This window comes from Aulostomus chinensis, chromosome 14 (assembly GCF_037954235.1).
Source record: "Aulostomus chinensis isolate RoL2024-O1b breed Wild chromosome 14, RoL_Achi_v1.0, whole genome shotgun sequence".
Classification (NCBI taxonomy): Eukaryota; Metazoa; Chordata; class Actinopteri; order Syngnathiformes; family Aulostomidae; genus Aulostomus; species Aulostomus chinensis.
The window spans coordinates 22,880,809-22,900,994 of NC_141333.1; the positions used below are offsets into that span (position 1 = coordinate 22,880,809).

The 20,186-nt window shown below is 50.2% G+C and overlaps 2 protein-coding genes across 3 annotated transcripts in view; one reads left to right on the forward strand and one right to left on the reverse strand.

Moving 5' to 3' along the window:
• The first annotated feature begins 11,161 nt into the window (after positions 1-11,161).
• Positions 11,162-13,198, forward strand: rasl11b (RAS-like, family 11, member B). Its single transcript, XM_086224000.1, has 4 exons — positions 11,162-11,430; positions 11,526-11,582; positions 11,669-11,745; positions 12,112-13,198. The coding sequence occupies exons 1-4, from the start codon at positions 11,316-11,318 to the stop codon at positions 12,607-12,609; spliced, it is 747 nt and encodes a 248-aa protein (XP_086080126.1). The 5' UTR covers positions 11,162-11,315; the 3' UTR covers positions 12,610-13,198.
• A 493-nt stretch (positions 13,199-13,691) lies between these two features.
• The window catches only part of scfd2 (sec1 family domain containing 2), an 87,696-nt gene continuing 81,201 nt past the window's right edge, over positions 13,692-20,186 (reverse strand). The window contains exons 7-9 of one of the 2 annotated variants that reach the window (XM_086224641.1): positions 19,609-19,729; positions 16,863-16,982; positions 13,692-14,073 (exon numbers count right to left, since the gene is read on the reverse strand). In XM_086224641.1, coding sequence (XP_086080767.1) covers positions 16,876-16,982; positions 19,609-19,729 — 228 coding nt within the window. In that variant the 3' untranslated portion in view covers positions 13,692-14,073; positions 16,863-16,875. Of the gene's footprint in view, positions 14,074-16,862; positions 16,983-19,594; positions 19,730-20,186 lie in introns of both variants that reach the window. The other variant, XM_086224640.1, reaches the window with a different exon arrangement.

The window sequence follows — 20,186 nt, forward strand, 5'->3', positions numbered from 1 at the left end:
AACAAACACAGAAGCGCCATAGCCCCACCCACCAGTCACGCTGCTCAAAGCTCATTGGTTCAGAACCAAGAGTTTGATTGACACAACGACGGAGCCAAACAGCGACCAGGAAGGTGAAGCTGAGTTGAGCTGCGGCCAATCACCGGCATCCAGGCGCGGCGACGCGTCCGGGAGTTGTCGTTTGGTTTACATATTTGGGGACAAGGAATTCAAGTTAAAGGGTCTGGAAGTTACTATGGTTACCAATCAATAATCAATGGCACAAGGTTTCGTATGATGAACATAATATAAAACCTTTAAAGGAAAATGTGTCATTTTTCTGGGTGTATAAATAAAAATCACTTGACTCCAGTTTATTTTAGAAAAAAAAAAAACCCTTTATGTTGACCTCCAAAATAGCCACAGGTCTTTCTGAATCCCAGCAGGTGTTGGAACCCTACTGGGGGGAAATTCCCCCCGGATGCTCCAAAGATGAATCGCTGAGGTGACACTGACCTTTGACCTTTGACCACCAAAATCTCTCTTCATTACGTAGCTATTTAAGCTTCAAACTACGGAACTACGGTTTCTATGGGGGAAAAAAATTCAGTTTTCTTAGAGATTTACACAACAGATTAATGAGAACAACTTACTCTTGATGGTCTCTTGAGGTCCTAGGGGTTCTAAGAGATGGCCTTAGAAGAACCTCTGAAAATCAATGATGGAAACTGGTGCAGCCTGACTCTTAGTCCCTGCAACTGGTTTGGCTCTGGATTTTACACTTTCTTCAATGCAAACCAGCATAATTTAAACCAGTTACATGGTCCCATGATGACATCATCAGGGGTTATTTTTCTATGCAAGTTCTTTCCAGACCCACAGGGGACTCGTTGTCCTCCCCACTTCAACATGCCATCATGTGTACTTGTCGTCATCGCCAGCATCTTGCACCCTAAATATCTAATTATTCATTTAAAGGAATTCCAATTAGCCGGCCACAAGGAAGAGTGAGGCTTTAATGGGTAAGTATTCCCTCTGTAGCGCCCCACAGGAGTCCCAGGCCCCCGGGCCACTCTTATTCACCACCAGCTTTGTTTGTTGCTTTCACAACAATCCCCCAGCAATTATCTCCTTAGCATTTGTATCTGAACAAAAAGAAAGGAAAACAACAAGTAATTATGATGAACACACTTCAAAAGGAACGGGAAAGGAGAGGAGAACAGAAGAATTCACGGAACAACACATCGAAGGGTGAGAAGGTTGGAGCAGTGGAGGAGGGGGACTCAGAAATATGCTGACTGGCATGTTCTTGTTGCTCCATCCATGATTATTTTGATTTGCTGGCTCTCATCCTCAGACGTAGGTTCTATTTCAGGAGCCCGGTGGAAGCAATTACTCCTCTCCACCCTCGTCCTGCTTTGAATGTCATTATTGATGCTCCTCTGATGCAGATCTGGATAATGTTCTCCCCGCTAACATTTGACTCGAACATTCAGCAGCATCCAGAAACCAAAATAGGCTTGGAGACCTCTGCTGTTGCGCGTATCTGAGGAGCCGCAGCAGCCTGGTTGATCAAACCTGTTTTAATTTTCCTTTTCAGGCTCTACAGGCCAGAGTGGAAGCTTCAGACGAGCCGGAGCGGTGATTCGTCTCTCTGTCAGCGTGGGGATGGAGCTGACCACGTGCTCATACACCACTTTAATTTTGCATGTTTTTATGAAATTAATGCATCATTTTAACTTTTTGCGGTTACTTTTGTTCATCACGTCTTGAAACCCATGGTTGCAGTTCTTTAAGCGCCAAATCATCCAGTGAGAGTGATGCTGTCTCAGCGGGTGGTCCAGCTGAAGCTGGCTATTGTCATTCGAGAACCTTTCAAAGGGATCCAAGTCATCACGTCCTCGAGAAAAAGGGTGCTGTTCTCTCAGGAGATGCCTTGTGTATCTCATGTGGAAATAACAGCACAACGTCTCAGGGGTGAATTACAGAACCAAGCACGTGGCCATGAACGCAGGTTTGTGGACTCCTCAAGGACGTCGGCACTTCCAGAGCTGAACTTCACTCCCACGGAGGCTGATCTTGATGCAGTTGGCCAGTCAAACATTTGACTGTGCTAACGGGCTAAAAGCTACGAGAGGAGCATTTCCTGTCTTCTCTGAGGAGAGAGGAAGAAGAGAACAGGGAAGAATGGAAGGGGGACTTTTATGAGCCTTGGCATGCTTATTGTATTTGGTACACACTGTTCCCCTCAGCTGGACTCTAGTTTAAATATACGGTGCCTGCTTCCATAAACAGAGCAGCAAGGCATGCTGGGAATTGGCACCAGCCCTCCACTGTGCTGACAGGCTGGCACGCTGCAGGTCTGTTTTTGTGTCATTAGCAGGTGAAGAGTAACACCTGGCGGACGTGCTTCTATTCATCTCATGTTCTACAATAAACAGACCCAGCAGGTCCCCTGCTAGAACGTCCTCTGAGAACGTCTGCGCTGGGTTAAGTGCGTTGCCTGGTAACGATCCTAGAATGTTCCTGGATGGTCCTGATGTGGAGCTCTTCAGAAGTTCATGGGATGTTTTTTTTTTTTTTTGACTTCCAGGAGGCTTAATATTGTGCAAAATGTTCTAAGCAGGTTTTGCAAAACAGAACATTTTTGGTTTTCCTGTAAGGGTTCCTAATGCCAGTATGGGCTCAGCAAAAGGTCCCAGAACATTCCTCAATGTTCCCTGAATATCTACCAAATAATGCCCCCCCCATCCTTTCAAGATCCCCACACCCACTCATTCCATCTTTCCACAACGCACCAAATGTTCCACTTAATCCAGCCAATTATAGCCCCCCCCCCCCCCCCACACACACACACACCCCCTGTAAGGAACTGCTGGGGGATGTTACAAGGCCTTTACACAAGCGGAGAAGTTCTCAGAACGCTGTGGGAACATGCAGTTTGTAGCTTAACTTTTTCTTCGAAGTACCAAAGGGGAACGTTCTCATCCGACCTGCAGAGAACCATATGTGAGTCATTTCTTTATGTCCCAAACAGAGAAATCGGCACATTTGTGAAACCTGCAGCACAAACTGCAACTAGAAACAAAACCTACCAGCTAAAATGGTAAAACCCTAAAAAACACATGACCTGAAACGTTGATTCAGGTGGAGAACCTGAGAACCGTCTCCTCTGAGATTTGCCTCAAATCACCTGAAAAACGCACCTGCTCAGCTCCAGTCAGCGAGGCACCGACAGCAGCACAATATCGGCATTGTTGTGGTGACTCAAAGGCAGGAGCTGAGGCGTTCTGGAAGCCCACTTGCCTTTATCTGCATGAAGGCGAATGATGGTGATGGGAGTGATTCATCAAGCAATAAAACTGATGCACAGCACTGAGATGGAAAAGCTCCCAAATGATGTTGGTGGAACATTTAAACATGGAGGGAGTTCCACTGGTCAGTGGGAGATCGAGCCAGCGGGCTGTCCAGAGTCGTGGCCTACTTATGGAGATGAGACGGATTAGCAGCACCGTCAGGTTTTATCTGACGTGAAAGAACAGGACCTGAAAATGAAACACGAGGGAACCATATCAGACTTTAGGGATGAAGTAATACTATCGCATCAGAAATCTGTATGTGCACATCACACACACACACACACACACACACACACACACACACACACACACACACATATGCACGCGCAGGCTCACACTAACATAAACCTCCAACTGGTGTCATGTCAGTTCCAGCTTCCTGTCCCCCCCCTCTGTCCTGCTCCCAGTGGGTAACAATGGAGTGTGTGTCTGCCTGGATGTCTCCAGTGAGCGGCGATGGCTGCAGAGAGCACCGGGGCTTGACCCACTTTTCAGTCCTGTGAACCCTGTTAATTCAATCTGCCAGGTGCTGAGGAGAGAGGAGGTCTGCTTCGTGAGCACGCCACAGCTCTCGTCTTCCGTTACGCAGCACATGATGGCTCCCGTGTGCTGCTCGGAACGTTCAGCAGCTTCACCATCAGAGGCGGGGGCACAACTTTGTTTTGGATCAGGATATTAGTTACTGTTTTTATTCCCAATCAAGATATCATGACTTCATTGTTTCATCGTGGTGTTTTTTTTTTTTTTAACAATCTTAACACTCAAATATTAGCATGATGATCTAAATATGTTTACTTTACGTGTGAAGGCATTGACAGAGGTGGATGTACACGTGTACGCGTGTATACTGCATGTATAGGTGCGTATGGGTGCTGTGTCATACTGACCTACTTTTCATTTACATGATGAGCATCACTATGAATATCATTAAAATCATCATCATCACTTTACCCTTTATTTTACAAATATGTAAATCTTGCAGGAGTGCAGTCCAGCGCGACGATCAGCTACAAGCTGCAGCTGCTGGGAAAAGCAAAGAGACTCACTTTTGTAGAATCAGACTGGAGGTATAGTGCTGCAGTTGTGACCTTGACCTCTGACCCTCAGATCTGTTCAGTTCAAACCCAGAAGATGATGGCAAATGTAAAGAAATCCACTCAAGATGTTGACGAGGTGTTGCGTTCAGGAGGACGGGACCACCCGATGATTAAATCACAGGTCTCTACCCCTGCTGTGCTAGAGTGTCAGTCATGGCCAGACCACACCCACAAGGTTATATAACCCCGCCCTCCACCAGCACTGTGATCGTCTTGAATCAGGAGACAAGTGTGTTGTCCAGCTCGGGTCATGAAAACTTCCTGATTTTATGCCTGAAATCCCCAAATTTCCTCCAGTCTGCTGTTTTTAAACTGGCCAGTCGGACCACAAACCAGGAAATTAGGGGATTTAGGGGAGTAATGATGAACACATGGGGAGCCAAACAGCAGCTGAATGGAGGTTGAAGGGTGAGTGGAAACAGTCACCTTGACTTTGCTGCATCAACCAGAGGAATAAATGCGGCTGATGAGGAGACGGTGCTGAAATTATTCCTGCGGTACCGGTCATGTGACGCCGTCATCACATCTACACGCCGTCATCACATCTACACGCCGTCATCACATCTACACGAGTCTTAAGCAACAGTAGAAAGTGTGTTTCAGTCAAAGCTGATGCTGATGACATGCTAGGATGGAAAGCTCTTCGTGTAGTGGTTTACAGAGGGGAGGTGTAGCACTTTGTCCTCCATGATGTCTGACGCACATCTTTTCTCTTTTTTCATCGTCCTCAGTGGCAATTCTCACGTCGAGTACAGTACGTACTCTTCAAGAACACCAACGCACATCCTTGAAATTGGCAGATTGGCGCTGTCTGTTTTCCTCCTCTGGCTCTGTGGCGTCTTAATGGCCCGGCTACACCACAACTCCTCCTCCAACTCCCTGCAGCGCGCTCCGTGTTTGTGAGAGTCAAGCTGGGGAACCAATGAGTGAGTCCAAGTACTGTCTGCGGAGGGCTGAAAGGGCATGAACCGTCGTACAGCTCAGCAAAGAGGAAATGGGATAATAGACTGAAACAAGCGCACGCACACACACACACACACACACACACACGCATTATTATTGATGCTCCAGCACGTGAAGGAACACGCCAACTTTTCAGGGAATACGTGTGTTCACCATCATGCACGCATGAAGGAGCCAAAGAGAACTGCTGACTGCTAGACAGCTTAGCACAATGAGTGGTAGCGGATGGGAAATGTTAGCAAACAAATCATCAGCGAGTTCAGGTCCAGGTTGTCCAGCAGTGCTCCTCCTCATCCTTAAAACGGCGGCCATGATTAGCAGCATTTGCTGGTTAGGCGTGTGATTCTAACATGAGAATGATTTCCTGGCAGATGTCTCTCACCACCCTGGTTGGTGCTGCAGGGGAAGAGTGGGTTGGGCGAAAGTATATTTGACAACATGTGACGGATGCTAGCTTGTTCATCCATCAGCATTCACGGTGCTAAGCTAACTAGCAGTCAGGTGGTGTCTGAGGGTCTCTCGTGGACACACAGAGGCCAGAGGGGTAAATTTCCTCTCTGGTTCCGGGCAGAAGGCAACTAAGGAATAGTACGAGTAGGAATTCCACTCAGGTCGATGCTTACAGACACCGTTGCATTTTCCTTCCTGCAAATTGTACTGTCACTAACGCACGGCGACTGTTGTCTCTCTTCCTGCTGAGGATCCGACCTTGAGAATCTGCCTCTGCATCAGGCAAATTCACTGGAACTGCAGCGTAATAACAGATCATACGCCAAAGCTTGGGCGTCTGCGTGGGCGTGTAGAAACGCCGTGCGCTTAATCACAAGTGTATGTTGTCATAATGAAGGTGTAGAGACGGAAGGGGTTTCTAGTGGTTTGAATGGGAGGGACGGAAGAACAGCTCACTGTGAACAAGCACCAAGTCCTGAGCAAACACGTCACACTCCAAAAGAAAGAAACGGCCACGTGGAGGTGCATCACAGGTCATCAGGGGACTCACGTGGCGGAGTAGCATCCGTGATTAACTGTCAATCTCAGGAGAAAGGTGAGGACGCCTGCTCTCATTAGTCAGGGCACTTGCATAATTATACATCAGCCACCTTCTCCAAAGAGAGAGCACTCAGCCCAGGAGAGCGGAGGTGATCCATCAGGGGATTAATGAACTCTGAGAGGAGACCAGCGCTTCAGGCTCCATCTGCCAGAAACACCGAAGGAAGTCTTAGGCATTCTTTTTTTTAAAACTTTTCTTGGTGTTTGAGCTCTAACATCAAATCACACATCGGCTTGCAAAGGAGGGCGTCAGATGCAAACGCCATCACGTCGTCCTAACCTTTCTGTGTGTGCATTTGTGCCATCATACTTGTGTTCACAGGTGTCTAATCCATGTGTGTTCCCGTCCACTGGTCCTGTGAGAGGTAGTGACAGGACTGAGCCTGTCTGTCAGCTTAAACACAAAACTTTATTCAGTCTTGAGGGTGCAGGCCTGACAGAAACGCTGCCGCAGGAATGACAAAAGACGACAGATTTGAGACACATGTCAAAATAAGCAGGTAATTAAACATTAGCACTGGAGAGGAGGTGGTTTTCTGTGTGGATGTAGTATTCCGTTCCTGTGTTTGTCTCACATATTCTCCTCCAGAATGGGGTCGCATGTGCTCAGTAGAACCCATTGTCCCGCCTCATTACTGGACTCTTGTTAGTCGCAGGCTGAATGGGTCACTGCGTCCTGCTAAGGATTGTGAGGAGGCCAGAGATGAGTTGCGATAAGAGTCAGAACTCACCATCACATCTAAATCACACATCACGGCTCCCTTGGTTGCACACGTAGGGTGAAAGTCCCTCCTGACGTGTTCTCACACAGAACTAAAAGTACTGTAAGGCGTAAACTGTGTCATACTGGGAATGTAATTGCCAGTATGTGCAGCAGAACCTGGCGCTGGCTTCACTGAGCGACCGCAGCGATGCTGTAAACCACTGAGCCCCGAGACTGAACCTCTCTCTGCTTCCAGCTCCACTCAGGCTGGGCAGCAGCACAAACCAGGCACACAGACAGGCCCCCGGGGGCGACGTCTGACCGGGCCGTAAATCTCAACTACTGGACCTCAAGTCCCAACATGATCTGTCCGGAGCCGACTGTCCACTTTATCTCCCTAGAAACAGACTCCCGGTGTTGCTCCCTCAGGTAGCAGCACATGTGAGCTGGATTTGGAACACTTGGCTCTGGAACTGCAAGTGTAGTTTGGGCGAGAGACGAAGACGGGAGTCAGCACCTTCATTCAAGGCCAAATGTGGGCCAAACATTCGTTGCTGCGTGTCTGTGTGTTGCCATGGACACCTGAGCAATAATGATTCATAGACATGAGACTGAAGCTGTGAATTGTTTGTCTCAAACGTGCTCTCAGAGATGAGTCACTCCACCTTTCTCTCTCAAACGTAGCAATCATGTCAACCGCTTGATATTCTCCAGCTCAATGTTGTGACCCCCCCCCCCCCTTAGTAGGGGTTCCATAGGTGGGCTGCCTGCCATGTTTACTGTACACATGAGGATGCAGAGAGGAAGCCCATCAACATGGATAAATGTTATTGCAAAGACAGCGGGGTGGTTAATGACGCCTGCCTCTCCTTGGGTTTGCCTCCACCACATGCAGTTCTGCAGAAATACATGAACCTTGAGATTACCACCATCTCCAAACGCACACTCGGGGCTTCAAAAGCCACAACCAGCACAGACTTAAGAATATTCTCTGCATCCTCCATCAGCAAACCTTTCTGCTTTTCCTCTCTCACAGGTTTTGCACGTGAGAAGTAAAAAATAACTTCCCAATGGTTGAAAACAGGATAATCCCTCAGTTTAACGTCTTACCTTAAACACACATAGTCACATGCAGAGCAGACGAAAACACCCTTCTGTTGTTACTGCAAGCGTTTTATCAGTCTCCTCCACACACACACACACACACACACACACACACACACACACACACACACACACACACACACACACACACACACAAAACAATACCTGTTGTTGGTTGTGACAGACACGTGCACATCAATCCTAAGAAATGAGAGTGGAAACCAATTATCCAATGCTACGCCAGAGATCAGCTGTGGAATGCAAACAGAGTGTGTGTGTGTGTGTGGGGGGGTGTGAGGGCATGAGTGAGACATGGAGAATCAATTTTCCATCATGTTTCCTCAGAATTCTGACTTACTGGCTCTCTTCATGGTGTATAAGCTAAAGGCATTCCTTATGAGGGAGGAGGAGCGGGGAGGGGGGTGCTATTATCATTCAGAACCAGCACCATAGTACCCCCCCCCCCCTTGCTAAACCCACCTCTGCCACCCCCTCTTCTGCTGACATTCAGAGGTATGCTAATGACTGGACATGTTGGCAGGTTTACATTTCAATAAGAAAAAACAACCTCTCTTCCTTTGTGTGCTGCTTGTGCCAACAGGCCAATACAATTTCCATCAGTCATTGCAAATGCAAATCAACTTGCAGATATACACAAATAATGAGAAGGTGTGTGTGTGTGTGTGTGTGTGTGTGTGTGTGTGTGTGTGTGTGTGTGTTGGGGGGAGGCCGCTTTGAAGTAGGAGATAAATCTAAGATACAAGCTGAGTGTAAAATAATTGGCTCCTAATAATCACCTCTGCAGACAAAGATTAAAGCCAATGAGGATGATAAGCATCTATCATGATGTTGACCGTGGCTCATAAGGTGCCCCCACCCCCCACCCCCACCCCCAAAACCCCTGCCCCTCTGATATCCCCTCGGTGGGGTCCGGCCCGGGGGCGAGCGCTGGCTGCGTGCCTCTCCTCAGCTCTGCTGTAAACAGCAAGGCCACCTCGGGAAATCAGTCCTCACTTCAGTGTCAACAAGGACATCCTTCTGTGACCCCCCCCCCCCCACACACACACATTTCACCTGCCCCTCATCCCCTCCTCTGCCAGCCCCCAATTAACTCCACATTCCTCTGTTTTCAGTGAATACCCAGAATTCTCCCTGACAATTGTCCACACCCCAGCTGAGGATGACCCCCGTTTCAGCCTCTCTATCTCTCCATTGTCGCCTGGGTGTGAGTGACACTCTTCTTCTCTTGTTGGGAGTGAGTTGTCAGAGGTGCTTCAATGCTCCTCCGGTCCTCCCTCGGGGAAAAGTGATGTGGCCCCAGGGCACGACAACACACTCCAGGGTTTAGTGACGTTGCTGCACCGCTGTGTTTCTGATACACAAAATAAAGATCTTTTTTGTTGTTGTTCTTCCCTGCCGCCGTCTGACTCTTGGCCTGAGAGTCGCTCCAAGCACGCCACGCTGCTGGGGAGGATGCAGCGGCACGGGGGCTGAGGCGACGACGACACACCCTCCGTTTAAAATATCGAAGGTCTGAGCCTCAGTGTTGAAGCTGAGAGGTGCAGGCTCACGAGAGAAAGTGTCATGAAAGACGAGCACGCAGTATTAAGTTGGAAAAAAGCAGCGTGCGGTGGGCGGAGCCGGCTGTGATGTGGTTAGACGGGCAGCTGCGCGCGAACACACCTAGCAACCACGTCTGGCCACTAATTTCATATTTCAGCGCAGCCGGCTGTCATCAGCGCTCTTATCAAAAATACATACCAGACCATAATCACAGAAGCACTGGATGCCAAAATACCTCAGAGTACATGAGCCTGAATGACAGACGCAGGGGGAGGCGCACGGGGGCCGCGGCACAGACGGCGACCAGAAAGTGGGACAAAGAAAAGATGAATCTGAGCAGCTGCTGAAGCGTTTCCTGTTCAGAACACCAGCGTGTTTCAGCTGCCGAAGGACAGCCCCTCCCTCGCTAGCAGGTGAAGCAGCACCGCAACGTCAGATGCAGGTCGATGAGTATTTGACCACATCAGAGCTGTGGCTGACCGAAAGAGGCCAGAAGTGGCCCACATCTGGGCCGGATGCGCCTCTGAAGCAGGAAACCTTGAATATTTGGTCCAAACACGTCCCACATCCGGGCCGCAACTGAGCCGCAAGTGGCCCTCACGACCTGCTTCAGAGGAATTTCTGCTACATGGATTTGTTTCATGAGTCGGATGAAGTCGCACCACACTTCAGATGCAGAGGCAGTGAATGTCAGAGTCTGAGTCTGAGTCTGAGTCCAGGAGCCCAGAGGTGGCCCACCCTGGGCCGTGGCTGAGTCTAGGAGCCCAGAGGTGGCCCACCCTGGGCCGTGGCTGAGTCTAGGAGCCCAGAGGTGGCCCACCTTGGGCCGTGGCTGAGTCCAGGAGCCCAGAGGTGGCCCACCCTGGGCCGTGGCTGAGTCTAGGAGCCCAGAGGTGGCCCACCCTGGGCCGTGGCTGAGTCTAGGAGTCCAGAGGTGGCCCACCCTGGGCCGTGGCTGAGTCCAGGAGCCCAGAGGTGGCCCACCCTGGGCCATGGCTGAGGTCCAACTGTTCCTGGGTCAGGATGGTGAGGATTGGCAGCCTTTACATCCCATGGCATGAATGCTTGAGAGGTATGTTTGTGTGTGTGTGTGCGTGTGTGTGTGGGGGTGTTAGCAGCCATTAGCACCCTGTGTGGAGGATTCAGCTCACTGACATGCCTCGACAGGTCCAGCCCGTCTCACCTGCTGAAGCTTTTCCCGCTGCCGTTTAGCTCGCGGATGCACGTGGAGGCGGGGGGAAGCACGGGGTACGGGATGGGAGGGGAAGGATCGGGTGGGAGGGGGGGCAGCGTCAGCCAATCAGACGCAAGCTTCGCTCCAGCTCTATAAAAGCCGCGAGCGCATCTCTCCCCGTAGCAGCAGCTACAGCAACGGTCGGCGCGCGAGACCCGGGCTCTTCCTCCTTGTCACTTGTTCCTGTCAGGCCGGAGGGAAGAGAACTAGAGTTCTTACTAAGCTTTTTCTTACTGTTTGTTTCGGGACCGGAACTGAGAAGAATGCGTCTGATCCAGAACATGACGACCATCGCAGAGTGCGCGGCGCCGGAGAGCCCGGTGCCGAACCGGGTCATCAAAATAGCGGTGATAGGAGGCAGCGGAGTCGGGAAAACCGGTAAGGACACGGACGAACGTCGGACCCGTGGGGGGGGGGGGGGGTGTTTTGTTCGGCGATATTCGAGTCTCACGACTGTGTTTGCTTCCCTCCAGCGCTCGTGGTGAGGTTCCTGACGCGGCGCTTCATCGGAGACTACGAGAGAAACGCCGGTGAGTGGCAGAGAAGCTTAGAAACGAGGGAAGAGGAGAGGGAACACCGCGTTTAAACCGTTAACCGTGCGCGTGTGTGTGTGTAGGTAACCTGTACTCCCGAGAGGTCCAGGTGGACGGAGAGCAAGTGACCATCCAGGTTCAGGACACCCCCGGTGCAGAGGTAAAAAAAAACCCAAAACCCACAAAAAACACGTGCATGCGCACACACACACACACACACACACACACACACACACGGCAGTTTAGTAACTAGAGTTGACAACAACATGGATTTGAGTAGAAAGATAATAACTGAAGCTCCTCTGGATCAGGCAGAAGTCCAACAACAAAGGTGTGTGTGTATGTGTGTACACATATTTTAGCCAAATCTGCGTAATGGGTGTAATGACACAGCCTCCCCCCCCCCCCCCCCCCCGTAACTCTATATCTCCATCAACATTCCAGTCACCAGATCTGCAGGATCGGCGAATGTTTAACCGAGTCGATGTGAGGTTTAATTTAATCAGGTTCCCTCTTTGTTCCCCAGATGACGGATAATGGCGTCATGCTAGCTGATCACGTGACCTGCTCCATCCAGTGGGCTGACGCGGTCGTGCTGGTGTACTCTGTGACCGACAGGCAGAGTTTCGACTTGATGGAGCAGCTCCATCAGCTGGTTGTGCGTACGGGCGGTGCCAGCATGCCCCCCGTCATCCTGCTGGCCAACAAGGCAGACCTGCTGCACCTGAGGCACGTGGACCCCCAGCAGGGGCCTCTGCTAGCCGGGACGCTGGGCTGCACCTTCTATGAGGTGTCCGCCAGCGAGGACTACAGCCAGGTGCACGGGGCTTTCTACAGGCTGTGCTGCCAGCTAGCGAAGCAGCCGCTCCCCGCCTCCAACCCGTCACACACCTCTGCTGGCGCCGCCACAGAGAAGAGGCGCTCGCCCCTCATCCCCAGGCCCAAGTCTCCCAACATGCAAGACCTGAAGAGGCGCTTCAAGCAGGCGCTGTCAGCCAAAGTCAGGACCGTCACCTCGGTGTGACAAGGCTGGGAGCTGAACGCGACCCGGGGCGGCCGCAGAAGGAAGAAAGCGTTGAGCAGAGAAGATGCTTCCCAGCTGAAGTCCTGAACGCTGCAGCGGGCAGGTGACTGGTGGCGGGTGTCTGTCCTGCCCGGGGCCGGGACGTTGTTCATGGGGAGGACAAAGGACGAGAGCAGCAGTCTGAAGCCGACTGAACTCTGCTTTTGAAAGTCAAACTCTACATCACGTTCTCCTGGCAACAGAGCCTCTGAGGGACTCTTATTTTTAGCTGTGGGCCGTTGTGGCGGCCCTTGTTCACACAGCCACTAAACGTGTGTATTAATATAGCAGCCACTTGAGCCGGGGCTCCAGGCCGCTCTGTGTGTGTGTGTGTGTGTGTGTGTGTGCGTGCGCACTCTATTGTATGTCAGTATCTGCATTGTATTTTTAACAGCACCCAGGAGCCTGATGGAGGGGTGAGGGTGGAGGTGTAGCGGCGCAGCAGTATGTAGCATGTGGCGTTTATGAACACTGATGCACTTTAAACGGGAAAAGTCCAAAGGGCCTGTTATTTATTTGTCAGTTCACAATAAAATGATGATGAATCGGACTTGGCTCTGTTTCTTAATCGCTGCTCCTCCACCAGATGGAGGAGCCCACAGACGAATGACGGACACTCAAATGAGTACGAAAGCAAGAGAAACAGCAAAAACACATTCGGCGTCCTGAGCTGCCCTCGTTTTACTGGAGGCTCTTCTGAGAACTGAGGCCTCCCAGAGGCCGAGCAGCTCTCCAATAAAGCCTGGCTGTGTTTGTTATTACAGGCCGGAGCCGTTTATTTATCATCCAGGAGTTATTAGACTTCTGATCGTCCCAAGCCCAAAACGCTGAGTCACTCCAGGGAGTTGCTCCCATCACTCCTGTGGCGGGCTGAGGTCAGGGTGGGGGCGGTCCTTCGCCAACAGGGTGAGATGAGGAGGTGAGTGTGTGTCCCCCCCCCCATGACACCGTCCTCCGTTCATACCTCACACACACATCCTGGTCGAAAACGCGAACAATCTGGGCTGTAGACACAAACAACACTTTCACACACGTGTGCTTGACGGGACCTTTTTAATGAGGTTTGACCCAGAAACACGTTAAGACGTCAGTTTGATGTCACGGTACAGTTCAGCATCGCCATTCACACCGGCGGGAATGTTTCAAAAACCGCACTGAGCAGACGCAGCTGGAGTTTTCCGTTTTCCGTACTGTTGTGGTTGGCCGGCACCTCTCCAGGTGTGTTTGACCCACTTCCATGCTCTGAACCACACAAATTCACAAGTTTCACATCTTGATGCCCATCTGAAGACATGTTGAGAAGTCAGCGGTGGCGGTGGCGGCGTGCGTGTCTCACACTCCGATATCAGGCACCAGTCTTTGGGAGGTGAAGAGCAGCTCGGGGACATCAGTGGGCCTCAGCAGCCGCGTGGAGAGAACCAGCACCTGGCAGCCAGCACAACACACGAGTTAAGGTTAAAACAGGTCACGGCGTGTTACCCACCATGGGCCAGTGAGGTGGCCGCCGACGTCGCAGTGATTATTCTTGACCGTAAAGGTGCACGAATCAGGTGCTCTGGCTTCTAAGCCGAGTTCTGTCTGGAAGGTCCCAGTTTGGGCTAGGATGAGTGTTTTTATGTTGAATGAACTTTGCTTTTATTGTGTTTTATGCGGCACCAGAAACAACAACAAACCCACGCGCCCAGACAGGAAGTGGTTCACACGTCGGATCTCATTCTAAAGCTGTAATATCTGGAGAATTGTTATTCATCCAGGAGGATTTTTTTTTTTAGGAGAAAAGTGACTTTTGGCAGAGGTATGCTAACGTGCCCATTGACCACCATTCATTGTGCTAAGCTTACTCGCAGTAAGAGGAGAAAAGGGACTCTTTCTTCCCGTCAGTCTAATGATTCCTCGAACGCTGGAGTGTTGCTTTAACTCAGGAGTGGTGAGAGCAGCTGCTTCTTCCTCCACCAGCGAGCCTCCGGCCTGGCTGGGGCTGCAGGAGGCTTGTTGTCATGGCAGTGATGGGGAAGTGACCCGGGAGCTTATTCAGACAGCAGACCTTCATGTGAAACCACGGCTGACATTTAATTAACGAGGTGCACGTCTGACAAATGTGTAACCACAGTGACACAGAGCGCAGACGACTCACAGCAAACGTCTCGCGTCTGAAATGGAGGTGCAGGAGTTTTTTTTGTTAAGTTTTCTCCTGTTTGACTTCATCCGAATCACAGTGACACAAATCTGGACCCTCCTGCAGTCGAGCTGAACCTGGCTGTGCCGGTGGAAGCTGTGTGTCTTGGCGGCAGCGCTGCTACAACATCAGGTCAGCACCTTAAATTGGCGGCGGGCTTATTTGTGGTGGCTCAGCCAGACCGTTTCAGAGGAATCATGTCCGCAAGGAACGCTAGAACGGTTTCAGGGTGACTGATGCCTCACATCGGCACACACCAACCTGCTGGTAAACCGTATGTTGGGCATGTATGTGCTCAGAAAGTGAGGTCAGTGTGTGTGTGTGTGTGTGTGTGTGGTCCAGGATATTATATAAGCTTTAGTCTGTCTCCCTGATTAGGGAAGGAGGGCCAGACCTCCGAGTGTCCCCGGCCTCAACGCCACGTTACACAGCACGGTCCCCCTCCTCGCCCTGCTCTCACCCAGAGGACACATTCATTCCCATGTTTTGCACGCCGGTGTGGACTGCATATGTAACCAGCACTTAAACACATGGGCTGACACACACACACACACACACACACACACACACACACACACACCCCATCTCATGTGTGTAATTAAAATCATTAACAGCTCAGATGAGCGTGGTACATCTCCAGCTGCTGCCTGTATGTAGGTCAGCCTGATGTCTGGCCGCTCTCACATCCAGGTATCAGCAGCTCAGTCACCATCCAGGCTTCTCCTATTATCTCCGGTGGTCTGATTGTGTGCAGCTGATGAGATGACGCACCTAAAGTAGCTTCAATGTTATAAATGAGAGTGTGTGTGTGTGTGTGTGTGTGTGTGTGTGTGAGTTCCATGTAACTCAATGAGCATCTTTCTACAGGCTGAACAGCCGATACAGTAATATAGGCCAGTGGAGTGTGTGGCTGATTCATCCGTGTCACCGTGTTCCTCAGCAGCTCACTAACAATATCTCTCATTTAGACGATTACTTAACATTGCAGTCGATCAATTATCCTGCAGTTGGAGGGACTGGAGTTCTTCTGTCAGCTGCACTCTTCCAGTGCGTGAATCCTGGGTCTCAGGTACCTGTGACCCAGTTCACCAGCTTCCTTGGACCACATTTGGTGAGTACTAACACTGTACGTCCTGCTCCGACCCGCTCATTGACTCATAAGAATCTGTTTCTCGGATCTTTGTGTTGGCCCATTTTCCTACAACATCAAGACCTGACAGTCGGCCGGCGCCACTCGTCTCCTTCTTTTTGACAGTGTGAGAATACTGTCTTGTTCTCCTCAGTCACCACTGGAGGCTCACCGGGACCTTGAGCCCAGGGTGCGGGGTGACATCAGACACAAGCATTCAATATTGGCATCATCATCATGAATACAAACCAGGGCAGAATCTCCCCGTGGAATCTGTTGTCCTCAACAATCGCACATAACACAGTAACTAAGTTACAGGGAATGAAATGGTCATCCATCATCCACCTCATGGGTTTACTGAAGGAACTTCTGGATTTTTATATTTAGAGTCTATTTCTTGTTCCGAGGTGGTCGTTGTTTTGTCCACCTACACGGGGACAGCAGCAGACGCTGCTTGCTAACTCTGGTGTCATTACCTTTAGCGTGAGCCGTCCCCGCAAACGTAAACGGTAAATGGACTCATTTTTATACAGCGCCTTTCTCCCTTAGCGGCACTCAAGGCGCTTTACAATGTCACCTCATTCAGCCGTTCACACACACACACACACACACACACACACACACACACACACTGATGGTGGAGAGGCTGGCATGCATGGCACCAACCTACTCATCAATTGGGGGTTCAGTATCTTGCTCAAGGATACTTCAACATGGTGAGGATCGAACCAGCAACCCTTCTGTCGCGAGACGGCCGCTCTACCTCTGAGCCACGCCGCCCATGCGGTGTAAATGCATTTAATGAAAGTGGACAAATCAGCAGGAAGCAGGAAACTATGGTTACGTCGTAAATGATTGACAGCTGTTGATCATTTGGTAGTTGGCCGATACTGTAATCTTTGGACTCACCTGAGCTCCTGGTTTAGTTGTTGTAACAACTTCCTTGATGAGACGAAGCTCTGAGGGTGTGACTCCGCCCACCAGGAAGAGGAGGAGCAGAGGGTTGTCGCTGGGATGTGGACGGCTCACCTGGGGAGGAGAGGAGACGTTGTCTTGAGTGTAATTTTAGGCTGCGTGGGCTGCCAATGCTGCCCGGCTCCCCCTGTGATAAACAAGTTCCCCCCCGTCTGGTTTCTGAGTCACAACTCAGCTGGCAACCTGAGCAGATCTCGACCAGGACAGGTCGCTGCATCGCCAAACAAAGCCCCGGCTTTACGCCACGGTGTTATGATAGCGGACACGTGGCTATGCCAACAGCTGTACACACACACACACACACGCACACACACACATGCTCACTGTCATATAACACATGCCACCTTCACCCCATCCCCTGCATGAGGAAGCCCTGGCAGACATTCGCTGACAAAGCAGAAAACAGGATATGATTGTTATGAATTGTCACTTTGTGGTGTGTTGGAGCAGCAGAGTGAGCGCTGGCGGGTCTGCTGCGTGTGATTGGCTCTTGGGGAAATAATGGCGGTGCGCTATTGGTCGGGGGAGCCACAGTTAAGCCACATCTGCTGCCTTTGACAAGTAACCACTCAATCAGAGCTGCAGGGGGCGGACCCGAGGCGAGAGTGGCTGTACACGTGAAGCACTGGCAGGCAGGCGTGTGAAGCGTGTCAGGCAGGATTCAACGTGTGTTTTTAGAAAAAAAAAGGTGTGAATCAGCGCGTTCCTGTGAATACGACTTCTTCTGCATGTATTCTGTATTCAGAGAGGTTTTCAGTGCCTCATACACACATCCTCCATGTGAGGAGGAGCAGCACCTGCACAAGGTTACACCATGTGGACTGCCATGGGACACCTGGGGCCGGGGGACGGGGGACGGGGGACATCCACTGAGTGTGTTCATACATTTTTAGGTTGTGTGGTGTAAAGTGTCCAGGTAATAAATACATTTACTCTGGTAATGTACTTGATACTTTATAGTTTTCTTCTACCATATTTCAGAAGGAAATACTGCGCTCCGTTAATCTGACTGATGATGTTACTGCTTACTTTTCAGAATAAAATGTTTACATTAGAAACGATCCATCTTCATAAACCACTCAGTTACAAAGTAAACAAATGGTTTTCTGGGTTTGTGTCTTGAGCTCTTGGGCAGCATCAGTGTGCTGTGCTGCTGGCACGTGTCAGTGAAGGAGACATTTCCCTCTTAACGTCTCACACGGTTCTCTTTTGATTTTTAAGTCTTTTGAAAGCTGTTGTTCGGAGAAAAGTCCACATAGTTGAGTGTTACACCTTCAGTTTTTCCAGTCGTAGGAGTTTTGCAGTGCCTCTGCGCTCGCCGGCAGCTGTAAACAGCCTCACGCAGGCGTTCTGATCGTGGTGTCTGCTGATGGGAGCAGTCCAACACCGGCTACTCTGGAACTTCAGCGCACTAATCAGTAAATCTAAATCCCTACCGGCTAAAAAAAAATGCTAAAATTGCCAACTGGCTTCCTGAACGGGTTTAATTTTACTCGCTTACTTGTGGTGACGTATTTCCGTTTATTACGGTATCGGTTTTGACATGGTTTCGGCACAACACTAACATATCGCGTACTATATGGATACGATATGTTGACGCCCAGCAACATCATTAACTGAAGCGAGCCCTCCAACCGAAATGACCCGTAGCCTCTTATACACGCTTCTTTGACTGGTGCTTCTACCGGTTTTCGTAAATGTCACAAATGAGAAACGCTTGGAACTGAAATGTTGTGTGTAGGAGGAGCCGTGCTCACCACTTCAGCAGGAGCGAGGTCACCTGTGAGATTTAGGCTTTGGGACCAAACACACTGATAATTGGTTGCAGACAGTTTAGCGTGGCAGTTAAAGCGAAGCTACACTCGGCTTTATTCCACGTGGGAATGAAACCAGCGGTACAGAGGAGGCTCTGTTGTTAAAAATAGATGTTTTACTGGTGTGTTTCATTACATCGAGGAGTGCAGTGCGCTGCTATAGATCTCTCCAAGTTCAGGTTTATGGCCCCTGTCTGTCTGAGTTGGTGGTTTGGGGGCCAAGTTTGTTAATTTGTGCAAAACCAGGCCACGGTTATGCAACCAGCCTAATTCCTCCTCCAGGGTAATCATCAGTTTAAGCAGGCCCAGATGTCGGATAAACAGTCTGCGGATAGTGATCTGCTCTGTGGTGGGTATACATTACCCACAAGCCCACAGCTACATGTCTGTTTCACAAAAAAAAAAAACAACACTTGGCTAGCATGACAACTTTTACATCTTAATCTGAGAGGGTGGTTTTGAAGCTTATTCAGGGGGCTTAAAAGCTCTCGGGTCACTCCGGGGTTGATGGTTCAATTCCCAGCTGCCATGATTTGTTTCTAGATGCACTACAGTGTGTGTGTGTGTGTGTGTGTGTGTGTGTGTGTGTGTGTTCACGCCCAGCATCCAGGATATAGTAAAGGTCACATAGTGGTGAAAAGCAGCAGATTAAATCCCTCTTCCTGTCTCAAGGTGAAGCTCTCCTGGTGTATCTGGAGGGTGAGTGGATGCACGTCCACTGCTGACACTGAGTGCTCAGGCTGTTTCATGAGGCCATCAACAGACACACCAGAAGCTGTTTCACTGTCACCAGCCAGGTGAAGACGCGACTCAGCTGACCGCGTTACATCTACAGGTATGGTGCCGTCTGACCTTCATGAACATACTGAAGCCAGTCTTCAGCAGGTCTGTGAGGCCGCCGGACATGTGCTCAATGTCTGGACATTCATGTCGGTCGGGGTGAAATATTTCCTCCAGGATCTGACGCAGGAACGGACGATAGGTGGCCTGGAACACAACAGATGACACACCAGAGTACGACAGTTAGCGAACACATTTTTTTGTAGAGAGTTCCGTTTAGCCGCGGGTGCAGGGTCAGGTGGTCACCTCAGTATTCCTGAACACATCCGTCCTTAAAAGGTACAAACAAAACATCCGAAACACATGTTATAATCATGACATCATATCACACAAAAATTGAAATCTTTGTTGTCCCTGTGGGCACGACTCCAGGGATGTTCCCCCAACATCTGGATTGTTATTGGTTTTTGTCATTTGTGCGGTCCAAAACAGCCTAAAAATGCATAAAAAAGTCACTTCCAGTGCATTGATTCTTCCTTCAAAATCAATCCACACTGCACTTATGAAGCCAAAGATGAGCCTCACGACAGCAACTGGCAAGGAGCTGATCATGTAGCAGAGCAGCAGAGTGCAGCATTGATGGTCTAACCAGTCCAACCACAGA